This window comes from Canis lupus, chromosome 4, assembly GCF_011100685.1.
Source record: "Canis lupus familiaris isolate Mischka breed German Shepherd chromosome 4, alternate assembly UU_Cfam_GSD_1.0, whole genome shotgun sequence".
NCBI lineage: Eukaryota > Metazoa > Chordata > Mammalia > Carnivora > Canidae > Canis > Canis lupus.
The window spans coordinates 12867799-12880771 of NC_049225.1; the positions used below are offsets into that span (position 1 = coordinate 12867799).

Here is a 12973-nt window from a genome sequence, read left to right on the forward strand (position 1 = left end):
GATGGGCCTCAAAATAGCTAGACTCCTTTTAGTTACGAGGGGATCTATTAACATTTTAAACATGTCCCTCTCCTTTTAGACTGTCAAAATCGATCACCCTCATATCTGATGCTTAGCATTTTAATGACTCACTGAGGTCAGGCTGACCCAGGCAAACCCGCAATAACTCGCTCCGCATTGTCGTGGGTTGGCACTTGTCATAGTATAGCACCACACCCCTCCCCTAGCCCAACAGAGCTAAACAAAACAAACCCTAAAAATATTAGAGGATTCTCTGCAGCACAGATGAAGTGGAATAAAATGATTTCATCCTATCCTTTCTTTCCCTGTGCACCTAGCTCTGGCCACAGAGGTAGCCTCAGAGTGTTTCTGACTACCACCCCCCAGAATTAGATTTTCATTTTAGATGGTCACGGAGGGAACCAAAGACAAAACACAAAAAATTCACTACTACTTGCTTTCTTAAGAATCTTCCTAGAGACAGATGTCTAGAATATTAGCGCTAAATTAAACAAGGGTAACTTCAAAAGCCTTGCTATTACTTTAATGAAACTCTGGTTTATCGGCAGTAGGCTTATCTAAAATACTGAATCTATGCAGTTTTGAAAGTTAAAGTAATATAATGTCAGCATACTTGTAGCATTTTTTCCGTCTCTGGTAACCCATTTTTTTAATAACATGAAGCTTTGAGAAATTAAAGAATTTGGATTTTCCACACGTATTTGATTGATTTCATCCACTGAAAAATTCAGTTCCCTTGCCAGTTCTGTAGGAAAGAAAAAGAGTTACTAAGATTTCACATTCTACTTTTATCACATATATTTCATAAAAGTAGTGCTCAACCGTCACACACATACATTCAAAGGAATGTTATAGTAAAACCCAGTCCAGCCTTGAGCACTAATCTTTATATGCTTGATTTTACAGGGAGGTGGTGATCACACGCAGACTGTAACTTAACTCTCCTGAGATAATCGCTTGGTTACAATTAGATTCCCTCTTGAGAGATTCTTCTATAAAGATTCTTGATCTGTACAAAGAGGATGTTGCTGGATTCTTTTAATTCAGCCAAATCATTCTTTGCAGTTTGCACAGACCTCATATAAGATGGGCAGGGATACACACTCAAAAATATGGCACATGAGATGCTGGTAGTATGCCTTCAGGAATTCCACTTGGGAGGTTAAATGATGAACACAGCCCAGATCGCTGTCTATGCTATGCTGCTACTTGTACAACAAGTAAAAGGGAGATGTGTGTCCCTTGTGTCCATGTAAACGTCTGTACCCAAATACTCGACCTTGTTCATCAGAGTGTCTTTGGGGAGATACGTGTGAGCATTAGTGGCTGCCTTGGCAGAGGGAACCCAGGAGTCAAAGATGAGAAGGAGCCTGACTTTTCACTGTCTATTTCTTGTGTAGTTGAAAAACTTCCTCAGGTATATATTACTTTAAGTGATTACAGGAATAAAAGGGAAACAATTCTCCCATGGAAAAGGAGTTGGTCAAGATTCTACCCCGCTTAAATATTTCTAGGATTTAGCGAAATGCTTTCGGAGGCTCAATAAACTCCAGACGCCTTATCAAGAGATTTCATGTCTAGAAATCTATCATGATGATACATTGGGTTGGGCACAATGATTTACACACATGAATGTTTATCTCAGGCTGTACTACTAAAAAACTGAAAACAATCCAAGTGCCGAACAAAAGAAGAGTTAATGAAGTGGCTTGTGAACTGTTTTGATCATGGCCTACAGTTAGATATACATTGTATAGCGCGATGTTTATATAAATGAAACCAGATCTCCAAGAAGCAAAACTCAGCATTAATACTCATATTACGCAGACATTTCCCCCCATTCTATTCTATTAAAAACAAAACCAAAGTATGCATTGACTTCATGACCCACGAGTGCATTATAACCCAAAGTTAGAAAAATACCATTATATAGTATGTGTGCTGGATGTTTTTTTCCATTAAAACCAAGATCACAGAATATGCAATTTTGTGGAAACTAGGTTATAACAAATAAAGCAAAAAATTACATTATGTATATAATGTTAAAGCTTTTTATACAAAAATCAAAATACATTAAGATGTTAACAGTGGTTCTTAGGGACAGAATTAAAATTTGCCCTACTAAATGATCATTTTAGGAGATCTTCACTGAGCATATAGTAATTCAAATTACAAAAGTTAAATTTCTTTTAGGTTCTTCATTCCTCTGTGCTTTAAGAGACAACACTCCGTACTATCCAACAAGCCCTTATGATCCAACTGTATCCATTGTCTAGTGATCCAGTGAAGAGTCAAGACACACTGTCACTAAGAATTACAGTTTTATGGCTTTATGTCACATCTTCCCTCCAAATTTACTCTGACAGACTAAGGACTGGATTTGTCTAAGGCAAATAATCTAACAGTATGGGCATACAATACCTCAAATCAACATATGCTCCAGTATATTTTCAGATCACAACGTCCAATGTTAAAATATAATTATTATTAATTTTATGTTAACAGATATTTATACATAACAAATTGTTATTAACTCTCAACAAGCTGCTAAGGATTACTCAAACCACCTGTCTATTCAGGGTGCCACCAGGCTCCTGGTCATTAGCAGTGTGCCTGAGAGCAGGGGCTTGGTGGAAGGAGGTAGGAAAGCTTAATAATTTGGGGGTGAGGGCAAGGACATAGGATATTTAAAGGAAGAAAATGTAGCTGACCTTGTTTGCCATTATCTTGTTTCATGTTCTTCCTTTTAATAGCAGAGATAATCACTTCCCTGAGTATAGAATATTGCTGAGGGTATACAAGATGACTTAGATATGATAATGGTTAACATTTATACTTTAAGCTATTGTGGTTTTTTTGGTTGTGTGTTAAAAATATGCACTCAAACTATAAAACTTAAATTTCTCTGATTCATGTGGGGTAGGATTAACATCAGATCTACAAGTAGAACTTTCCAACGGATACAGAATCTTATCTTCATCTGTACTGAGGTGAAATCAAACTAAATATTCCTTTTCTACACACAGATCATAAACGGTTTCATTCCTCTCACTGAACTCAATGACTTTTATAAACTGAATAGATTTATATACGTGCATCCTACTTAAAAAATTGTAATTCAAACGTTCAACTTCTCATTTTCTTGTTTATGTAGTTATTGAAAATGATCCTCGTTTTCCTTTAGCAAAGTGATATAAGATCTCTTTTTCAATAAAAAGACTGGACATAGAAGTGAGTCCACTTAAAGAAAAGTACCAGGTAAATAAATGTACAGGTCATCTGTGTGTATCATAAAAACTCTGAAGATGACTTATGAATGATTAAAAGTTGTGAAACAGAGGCATGGGTTAATTGAACTGATGCCTAGGAGAGCTGCCTCAAGGGCATACACCATGTTTAAAATCCATAAAATTTTGGATTATTTAAAAGTCATAAGCCTTAACTATGTTTTCCTTTACCCCAGATAAATAAGTTTGTTACTAGGTAAAATGTTATCTAATATTACCAGAAATGGCAGTGTGAAGGAAGTGTCTATATTGAAGATTTAAATTTCTCTTGTTTAATGTATATGCACTGAAAAAGCTTTGAAAAAGGCAGTATGTGAGTAAGGTATTATCGATAACTATCTCTGGGTAGATAGAACTGTGGGGGTGATAAAAAGTGTTTTGTTTTGTTTTCCACTTGTTGCTTGTTTCTGGTTTGTTTGTTTTTTTTTAATATAATGAAGCCCTTGTGAGTAAGAGAAAGAAATTAAGAAATTGTATTTGTTTCACTCAGGAGTGTATACACTTACCTGTCCAACTAAGTCCCAGGTGATCGGCTACTATTGCCATCCTGATATCTGTCCGTTCACATGGACTCTGTGGACCTACGATTTACAATTTCTTAATTAAAATAATCATCAAGAAAGACACGATACTGGAAAATTGTTTTTTTTTTTTTTTTAGCAGTACTCAGATTTTACAGAGAGACTAATGCTAACACTGTACACTTAAATGTGTCCTAGTCACCTACATGAACACTTCTCTTTTCACACGGCTCACTTGATTGTCACCTGCGCCAGCCAAATGTGAGACTACATGGATGCTCGATGTGATGGAATCAAACATGCTGACGAGCTAGCTACTGGACAACGGTTACAGAATCATCGTGTCGGTGAAAACACCAGGATGGGATTCCAACATCTGTGCTTCTACTTTGACAGAATCATTAGTACATTAAAAAAAATAAAAATAAAACCACGAGCTGCTCATCTTGAAAGACACCAATATCTTGGGCATGCTTCCCTAGCTGTCTACCGTGTCGTTTGGTTAAAAGGGAGAAGGAAGAGTGTAGAGACAGCACACACGGATGACAATGACAGGATGAGAAACTACGGTTAGGTCACTCGACAGGCAATCACGACAGTTCATGCACTAGGGTCTACGCGCCGGAAGGTGTTTACGAACTACGCTCGTTCTCCAGGATGTGAGCAAAGAGTGCTCGAGAGACCTGACTGCCTTCATCCTCACCAGTCCTCCTACTGCTCCTTCTCTCACTGCCGGCCTTTTCACTCTTTGATTTTAAAGGTGCTGCCTCTGTTTTCTTATCTCTAGCAGACTTCGTTGTAACTGAAGGCTGGCCACCCCGGGAAGTCTCGGACAACGACGTGTTTCTTGAGGTACTGTCTTCCTCATCGGACAACTCGGACTGCATTTTTCTGTCTTCTTCCGAGAGGCGGTCCACAAGCTTTAGGGTCTCACCACTAATTCCCTTAAAATATTCAATGGAATGTTTACATACTTCCTTAAGCTGACTCTTCCTAACTGTTACTGTGGCGGTGGTGGTGGTGGTAGTGGTGGTGGCGGTGGTGGCGGTGGTGGTGGTGGTGGTGGTGGTGGTGGTGACACAGGTGGATCTTACCTTTACTGGCAATTTGGATGGAAGCTGTTTGGCCTTGCCTTTCTCTGGCTGCCCTGGCTTTTGTGTGGCACATGCCTTTCTAACTACGTTCTCCCTGTGTGTGTCTTTTACTGGAATTCTGGACTTTACGTCTACACATGAAGAAGCAACAAGGGTTTTGGTTTTCTCAGATTGACTGACCTGCTTCGTTTTACTCACTTTCATGTTTGGCATATGACTTGGTGGGTAGATATCTTTTGGTGAGGTGGCCTTTATGGGAAGTTTGGATTTTCGCCTAATCCCTATCGATTCCTTGGTCTTTTGCTGTTCTCCAAGAACTTTCTGCTTATCTCTTACACAGTGTCCTTGCAGTACCCCTGTCTTTTTTCCTGACGAGGTTTTCACTGGATTAGCTTTCTCTGTGGTACGAGTGGGTGCAGAATGTTCTGTCACAACTACATTACTTGTAATGTTATCTGTCTGTATGGTGGAAGAATCCAAATTGTTGTTGTTATTAAAGTTATCTTTCTGGAAATCATGTTTTTCTTGGGGCCTAGTGCCTGTGTGGCTACTGGCTGTATTTGAAATCATTGTTATGGTTTCATTCTCTAGCCCCTGACAACTGGTCATCACAGCTTCTATCTTATCTGTCACTTCTCCAGAGCCTTCTTTCTTCATGGTCATGGTGGATGCAGAAATTCCCATTTTTATAGGCGTGCGCAACTTGGGGTCAACTTTAGAGGCGCTAGTGGCTGCTGCCGATTTCTCCAGGGAGCCACTACTGGATGTGCCTTCCTGACACTCTCCGCTGGTCGGGATGCTGGGGTTAGGTTCGACTGGAGGTGCCTCTACATTTCTCTCTAGATTGGTTTCTACAGTGGTGTCCCCTGACTGTGGCTGTGGTGTGGCAGTGACCATACTTTTATCCCCTTCCCCCTGGTCCCCTGACTTCCCTTCAGAAGTATGCTCACCAATCTGGAAAAATTGGAGCCTCTCTTCAACAAAATCCCTCTTGCTCATGTCAATTGCACCACTGCGAGTCATCTCAAACATTTTCCCTTCATGAAATGGGAAGGGGTTAGGCTCACTAGTTGGGGTACTTTCATCAGTTGGCGTTCTGGCTGGCGTTGTATCAGGGGTTGTTGCTGGAGAGCGGTCTTCCACAGCCAGACCAAATGGCTTAGTTTCATCTTCCCGTGATTTACCATCAAAAACTTCATCATCCCCTCGGTTATTAGACCAAGGATCGAAATCTAGACCTTTGGTAGCTACGGTTTTGAAAGGAGTGGCAAATTCTTCATCTACTTTGTAACTGAAGTATGTATCTGGAAACACTGATCTGTCAGGATGTCTGCCTTCTAGTGTGAAAAACTGGGCCCCCGATTTCTGATCAGTCTTATCAGGAGTCTTTTCGGATGAGGACATTTTAGAAGGTGGCTTGTCTTCGTCTGGTCCCATCCTTCCCTCCTCCTCGATGACTTCAAGTTTACTTTGGCTAAAGGAGCGATCGGCTGGCTTCAGGATGCCCTCCGTGTTCCAGACATCTTTCTTAATCTCCATGGTTTGACTTGGGAGTTTAGAATCACTCTCTGTCAAGCCATCATCCTCATCCTGCAGGTCGTAGCCATCCAGAGAGTCGATCTCTGTGGCATCCGTGTCATGAGAAAACTCGGCCGTGGTGGCGATGGAACACTCGGTGATGGACTGGTCATTGTTCCCATTCTGGGCAGTTTCGTTCTGAGGCGAATCGAGGCCAAGGCCAAATTCATTATCTTTTCCAGATTCGTTACTGTCCAAGTCTTTCTGGTTGGAAGGCTTGTCAGCAGGAGCTTTGGATTTTGTCATTTCCTTTTGTTCATCATCTACTTCCTTTAGCTTGAAGGTATATTTTTTAACTGGGACAGGCTGATAGATCGATTCGTCATCACTCGAGTCACTGACGTCGGCCCCGGGAGGAACTGGGGAAGGCGGCTGCACTCTGATGACCGGTTCGGCCAGCTGGTACTTGTCATGCTCGTCTTGCAGACTGACTTCAATCATGTCAACCTCTCTTTCAGGGAGATAATGATGTTTCTTATCTGGCTCCATCTGGTCTGCATCCAGTGGTGGAGGAGGGGGAAATTCGATGTAGGCAACTCTATTACTTTTGGGTCTTTGGCTAGAGTCTTTGCTCACATCGGTAGGCGTTTCCCGCCCAACGGCCGCTTCCTCCACGGTAGTCTGCTTCAAGGAGGCTGACTTGGCCTGGTCCTCCTCCTCAGATTCCTCAGAAACCTCGGGAATTGGGCTGGGTTTGCCTGGTATAAAAGCTATGAGCGAGTCTGGTGTCTTAGACGTAAATTCATAACTCACTTCCTCTGAACTGGGTGTTTCTGGGGTCAGGGGGCTTTTCCCAGAGCTGTCTAGAAAGGAAACTTGCTCTAGAGTGTCATCTTCTGGGCTACCCTGGGGAGAAGGAGGCTGCTTTTGCTGTCTAGTTGTATAAAAGGTGCCCCTGGTCTCTTGTACTGTCTTACACTCCTGACTTATGATCTTTTTTACACTTCCTTGCTGTATCTCCTTTTCATATTGCTTCCCCACCTGTACAAAGCTGACATACACGGGTAAGGTTTTTATGTCTTTCCCTCCCTCTGTCTGGGCTAGTGGAGCAACTCTTTCCAAGCCATCAAGGGGACTGTGCTCGAACACATCACTAGACGGGGATTCCTTTCCTGGGCTAAACTCTAAGGAATCGGGAGATTTGGTGGGGGAGGTTTCGGTTTCATCGAGAGGAGGGCATAAGCCTACGTAACTCTGACGTTTGGAAACTTTGCTGATTTCTGAATAGGTGACTTTTTCATCTTCTATAGAATTAAAGTGCTGCGTCTCGACTGTGTCTTTGCTCATACTCGACTGGGGTGGCTTTTGCGATAGTTCATGCGGGGGGAAGGCCGACTGTTCGCAGAAGCCGTCGGGGATGTCAGAAGGCAGCATTCTCCTTCCCTCCGCAGCTCTGACCGGGATGTGCGACACCGCAGAGCTCTCGCTTCTCCTGGGAGGCTGTTCAAGAGATCCACCCGGCCGTTCCCCTTCCTTCACGACATATTCCCTATATAAGACCTTTTTGGAGGGAGATTTTACAGTCATTTCCTTAATCTCTGAGAGAGAGCCATTTGTTAACAGCTTGTGTTCTCTCTCAGTCACAGACATAAACTCATTCCTTTGATCAACAATCTTACTCTCAGGGTGACCAATGTGATTCTCTCTTACATCGTGAACAAGCACATGCGAAAGTTTTTCTTTCTGCGACTTATTGTTAGCGGCTCCAGCACTTTCCCACGTTCTAAAGACCTTTTTGTCCCATGGTCCCTTAGTAGCTAACTCTGAGGTTACATGACACGCCAAGTCTTTAGCCTGTTGCTCAGAAAAATAGTCAGGCACTGCTTTACTTGACATTTCAGTCCTCTGCGCTTTCACATCCTCGGGACCAGAATCATTTACAAGGATCTCGTTGCTCTGGGCAGGCTCGTCCATAGCCTTTAGCACCATCACACCGTTTTGCACAGATGCGCTTTCGTCTGGGAGGTCTACGGCCTTCGGCTGCTTTTCTCTAGCAAAGACCTGGTACACAGGCAGCTTGCTCTCCTGGATTTTTTTAATTGGGATTCTTGACTGGCCCTCCAGCTTTCTGTCTTCTTGAGGCACGTCCTTACTTTTTGCCTGTGCGCCTTGTTCAAATTTTAATCTAATGGAACTGAGCTTAGATTGTCTGAGCTGAAACCCGGACTGGGGCCCTTCTGGTGCCTTGCTCTGCGACATGCTTGCTCTGGCTTCCTCTGGGGACCTGCTGTCCTCGGGCTGCGGGGAGAGCACCTTGTCCTCCGGGCTGCCGGGCAGACTGGAAGCCTTCTCATCGGCTTTGGGGAAGCCTTGTCCGTCATGGCCGTGTTGCCTCGCCTTAACCCACTCGTCGTTGGATGCCAACAGTTCTGTCAGCAGGACCTTCTCGGGGCTGCTAGTGGCAGAGCTCTGAGAAGAGTACTCTTGGCCATTTCGAGGGCGTGGCTTTTTCTCTGGGGACTGCAGTTCGTCATTTAGCTTTTCGGTTTTGTCACGAAAAAACTGTGACACTTGAGTCAGTTTTTCTTCGGCTTCCTTCACAGTCCTGTCCACCCTATCTTCATACATCAACTTCTCTCTACCTCTGTCTAATCTGTCCTCAGCAAAGCGCATCCACATGGCATGCTTTGGACCACTAACATCGCCAGAATAGTGCAACACTGTCACTTTATCAAAATGCTCATCTTTAGACACTTTACCTACACCATTTTCAGACACATCTTTATAGATTTTGGAGAGAATTTCTTTTTTGGGGGCAGTGACTACTTTTTCTCTGGGCCGCTTATCAGACCCCTGTAACTCTGAGCTAGGGGGTCCTGCATGGTCTGTAACTGATTCCTCGGTATCAGAGTGAGACACATCTAGCTTTTCTGACAGAAGCATTTTCTCAGCAAACCTGTAAGACTCCCCTCTTAGTTCTGACAACTCATCGTCATGGTATTCTATTGAGTGCTGACTTAAAAGCTTCAACGTTTTATAAGAGTCATCAGATATGAGTTGAGCAGAACTAGGGCGACTGTCTTCTTCTTGGGACACAGGAGTGTTTACTCTGGAAGACTCCAGATAAGAAGGCAGTGACTCTTCAGCAGTAAGTTCCTCTTCTTCTTGCTGACCCTGTTCCTCTGGACAAGGAAAAGCATCGTGTTTTTCTGGCAGAAAATCTTTTAGGTTAATATCTCCCCGGGATAAGTCTTTCTGATATACATACATTTCCTTTTCTGGATGCTTTTTGGTTTCTCTAATAATGACTTCAGTGGGCTCAGCTTGGTTACCTTTTTCGATGTGGACTTCTATTACACGCTCCAGTTTGGGTTTCATTTGGTTGTCCTTCTCTGCATGTTGGGCTGCAGTTTCAGCAGCAGACTTGTGCACGTCTGGAGGCACTGCCGACTTATGCTCAAACAGCCCCGCCAGTTCTTTGGAAGGGTCCCGCCCGGACTGAAAGGCCTTCATGATGTCATGGACCGACATGGTTTCCTCGATTCTCTCAGAGGCGCCTTCGCTGCCCGGTGGAGAATGATAGACCATTCTGGTGGTTGTGGTGATGTGCGTCTCTTCTTTGACACGCACGCCTTTGCTCAAGACTCGGCTGTGGTCGTCGTCTTCACCGTTGGCTTTCATTTGAAATGCTTTAACTTTATCCTTAATACTAGAGGCAGTGGGCTTGGGTTCCAATTCTGTAAAAGTAGGTGAAGGTTTGGGTGACACGGGCTCCTCCGGCTGGCCCGGGGGAGCGTCTCCGGCTGAGGGCTCATAGCTCCTGATAACATGCACCACTTCAGTTCTCGTCTCTGTGATGACGGGAGGGATGGGGACTTCATGGAAGAGGGGCTTAGGACCAGTGCTTTCAGCGCTCTGTGGGGCTGAAGGTGTCTTCTCACTTCTTGTTTCAAAGCCACTGTCAGACAAGGGGCTTTTGTCTTGGTCATGTTGCGAAAAGTCATCCGGAGACTCTAAGATTGTGTCTGTTCCAAAAAAGGAATCGGCCATCTTACACAACTCTTTCTCAGAGGTCGAAGGCCTCATGGAGGCTGGAGGCATTTTGAGTTTGTGTTCCTGCAAGGCGATCGCGGGCTTTAAAATCCTTTTCTGTCTCTCTTCGCCATCTTTCTTTGCATCCTCAAACTTATACTTTAGATTGGTCAGTGAACTACTTCCAATATCGTTTGTTAAGTAATCAATGACTTTGGTCAAGTTATAATCCTTCTCGGAGGCGGCTTTTGCTTTCACTTGCACTCTCTCGGGCAGAGACGGAGAATGGCTCACTGTGGCTTGTTGTCTGGCTTCTCTTATTTCTTCTGAACTGAATTCTATCCAGTCGTCTTCGGGAGAGAGTCCTTTGTCACTCTTTGGTGATTTGGGTGGTCCTTTGTTATCTACACACACATCTTTCTTAAGGATTTCACTCACTTTCACTAAGTCTTCCTTTACTTTCTCAACAATTTTGAAAGGTTCTTCATCGTCTATCCTCCCCTCTTTTGGGAGTTCAGGTTGGAAAGGCTTCTCCTCAGGCACGTCTGTTTGTAGTATTGCAGTCATCCGCATTAGGTCCTCCTTCATTTCAGCCACGTCTTTTAATATCTCCTGACTGGAAGATAAAGAAGATGGTGTGGACAGCTTAAGGGCAGAGGGTGCAAGGAACAAAGACGACTTAAGTGGAGATGAAGTTCGACTGACATGGGACTGAGGGCGTGTCTCCGTAGTCAATGTTTTAACGGGTGACAGCAAGGCTGCTGCTGATTTTGTAAGTGAACTAGAGTCTGGAAGTTTCTTTAATGCTGGTTCGGGCAAAACATTGACTACAGAGTATACTGGCACTGTTATTATCGATGACGTTACAGATGAGGTAGTTGCAGATATTGACGACCCAAGGGATGTATAGAGTGCACTTGCGGGAGGAGTTCTTAGGGACTGAAAAGCTGATGGTGTCGGAGAAACATAGGACCTGAGTGGGGAAAATGGCATTGCTGTCGTGGTAGAAAGCACTTTCTCAACTGTGTCAGTGGCTGCGTTAACCACAGAGCTCACAGAGTTTGTAGCGGTAGAAATTTTTTCCTGTAACGTGGCAGTGGCTTTGCATCCATTAATTAAAGTTGAAGATGACGGATATTTCAGGGGGGAAATTGATCCGTTGACTAATGCTACCTCTGCGTGTCCAGGTATCTGTTTCACTGGTGATGGGAGAGAAGAGGCCATGGTGACTTTCGCCGATGAAATGACATCAACTGCTGATTTGGCTGGAGACAGCACTGACTTTAGAGGTGAAGATATGAGCGGTGCTGCTGATGTAATAATCGACTTAAATGGCAAACTTGAGGAATACATATGAATGTTTGACTTGGGGGAGGCAGGGGGTGTCATAGTAATGGACGACCTCTCCAGAAGAGAACCTGCCGTAGTCACCGGAGAGGTGCGGGAGGAAAATGTAGAATTGGATGCCAGCCCTTTTAAAGGCGAGGCCTCTGGGACGGTGGGAGCTCTAACCAGGGTACCAGAGGAAACTTGGATATTGTATGGAGATTGTGACACCACTGTTTTTATCGGTGAAGAAATTGTCCGAAAGGATCTAATTGGAGATGCCACATCACTAATGGATTTAACTGAAGATGTAGTTGACGCGCCTAACGTGGATTTGATTGGAGAAGGAGTCGAAACAGACCATATGGACTTTAACGGAGAAGCTGATGGTGTATTAGAGGAAGAGCTTGATAAGGAAGTGAAGCCTGACTTGGCTGGCCCAGGCACTGTAATCGGAGCTGTTGTCCAGGACTGGTATGGTCTTGTAGAAAAGAATGGCTTGTATGAGTAAGTGGTGGGGAGGGATCTTGTTGCTCCTGCACTCCGTTCAACTGTTTCTTAAATTTGAAAATGAAATCAAACACAAAAATCAACAAAAATGGTTGAGAAACAGAGAGACCAGAGAAAAAAATTGGTCAGTAAACTTTGAAATATTACAAAAGCAAGTACAATTGTTTGCATGATTTAGAATGGAAGAGGCCAAAGGAACAATTAAGTAAAAGAGGAAAAAAAAAATCCACAGACATAACTAATCCAAAGTTAAAAATAAACAAACAAACAAAAAACAGAGCAATGTGAAATGAAAGACAGAAAAAGCACATCGCAACCAAATAGGCCAACAATGAGAAACAGAAAACATGAGGAAAGAATTAATGATGAGAAAAATAACCACAATGGAAAACCGTTCCCTTACTTCCTATTGACTTTCTTATGTGCTGGTTTTGAAATATCAGCAGCCATTCTGCTTTGCCTGTATAGGTACAAGTTCATTTTGTGCAACCATATAACTTTCATTTTAGCAATTTCTAACGTTTCCTATCCTTGAGCCTTTCGGTGATACAGATTGCACCTACTTAGAACCATATCGATGTGTGTCACTGTACATTAAATATCTAGAACTCCTTTTTTTAGAAAACTACTCAAGCCTTTTTCATGCAGAATCCAAGATAACTTT

At 43.3% G+C, this 12973-nt stretch overlaps 1 protein-coding gene across 15 annotated transcripts in view; it reads right to left on the bottom strand.

Annotated features, from left to right (window-relative positions):
* The window catches only part of ANK3 (ankyrin 3), a 663391-nt gene that overhangs the window by 31729 nt on the left and 618689 nt on the right, over positions 1–12973 (bottom strand). For 12 of the 15 annotated variants that reach the window (XM_038533992.1, XM_038533998.1, XM_038533996.1 and 9 more), the window contains 3 exons: positions 4533–12356; positions 3815–3889; positions 635–766 (listed from right to left, as the gene is read on the bottom strand). In XM_038533992.1, coding sequence (XP_038389920.1) covers positions 635–766; positions 3815–3889; positions 4533–12356 — 8031 coding nt within the window. The remainder of the gene's footprint in view (positions 1–634; positions 767–3814; positions 3890–4532; positions 12357–12973) is intronic. The other 3 variants (XM_038534004.1, XM_038534005.1, XM_038534006.1) reach the window with 1 other exon arrangement.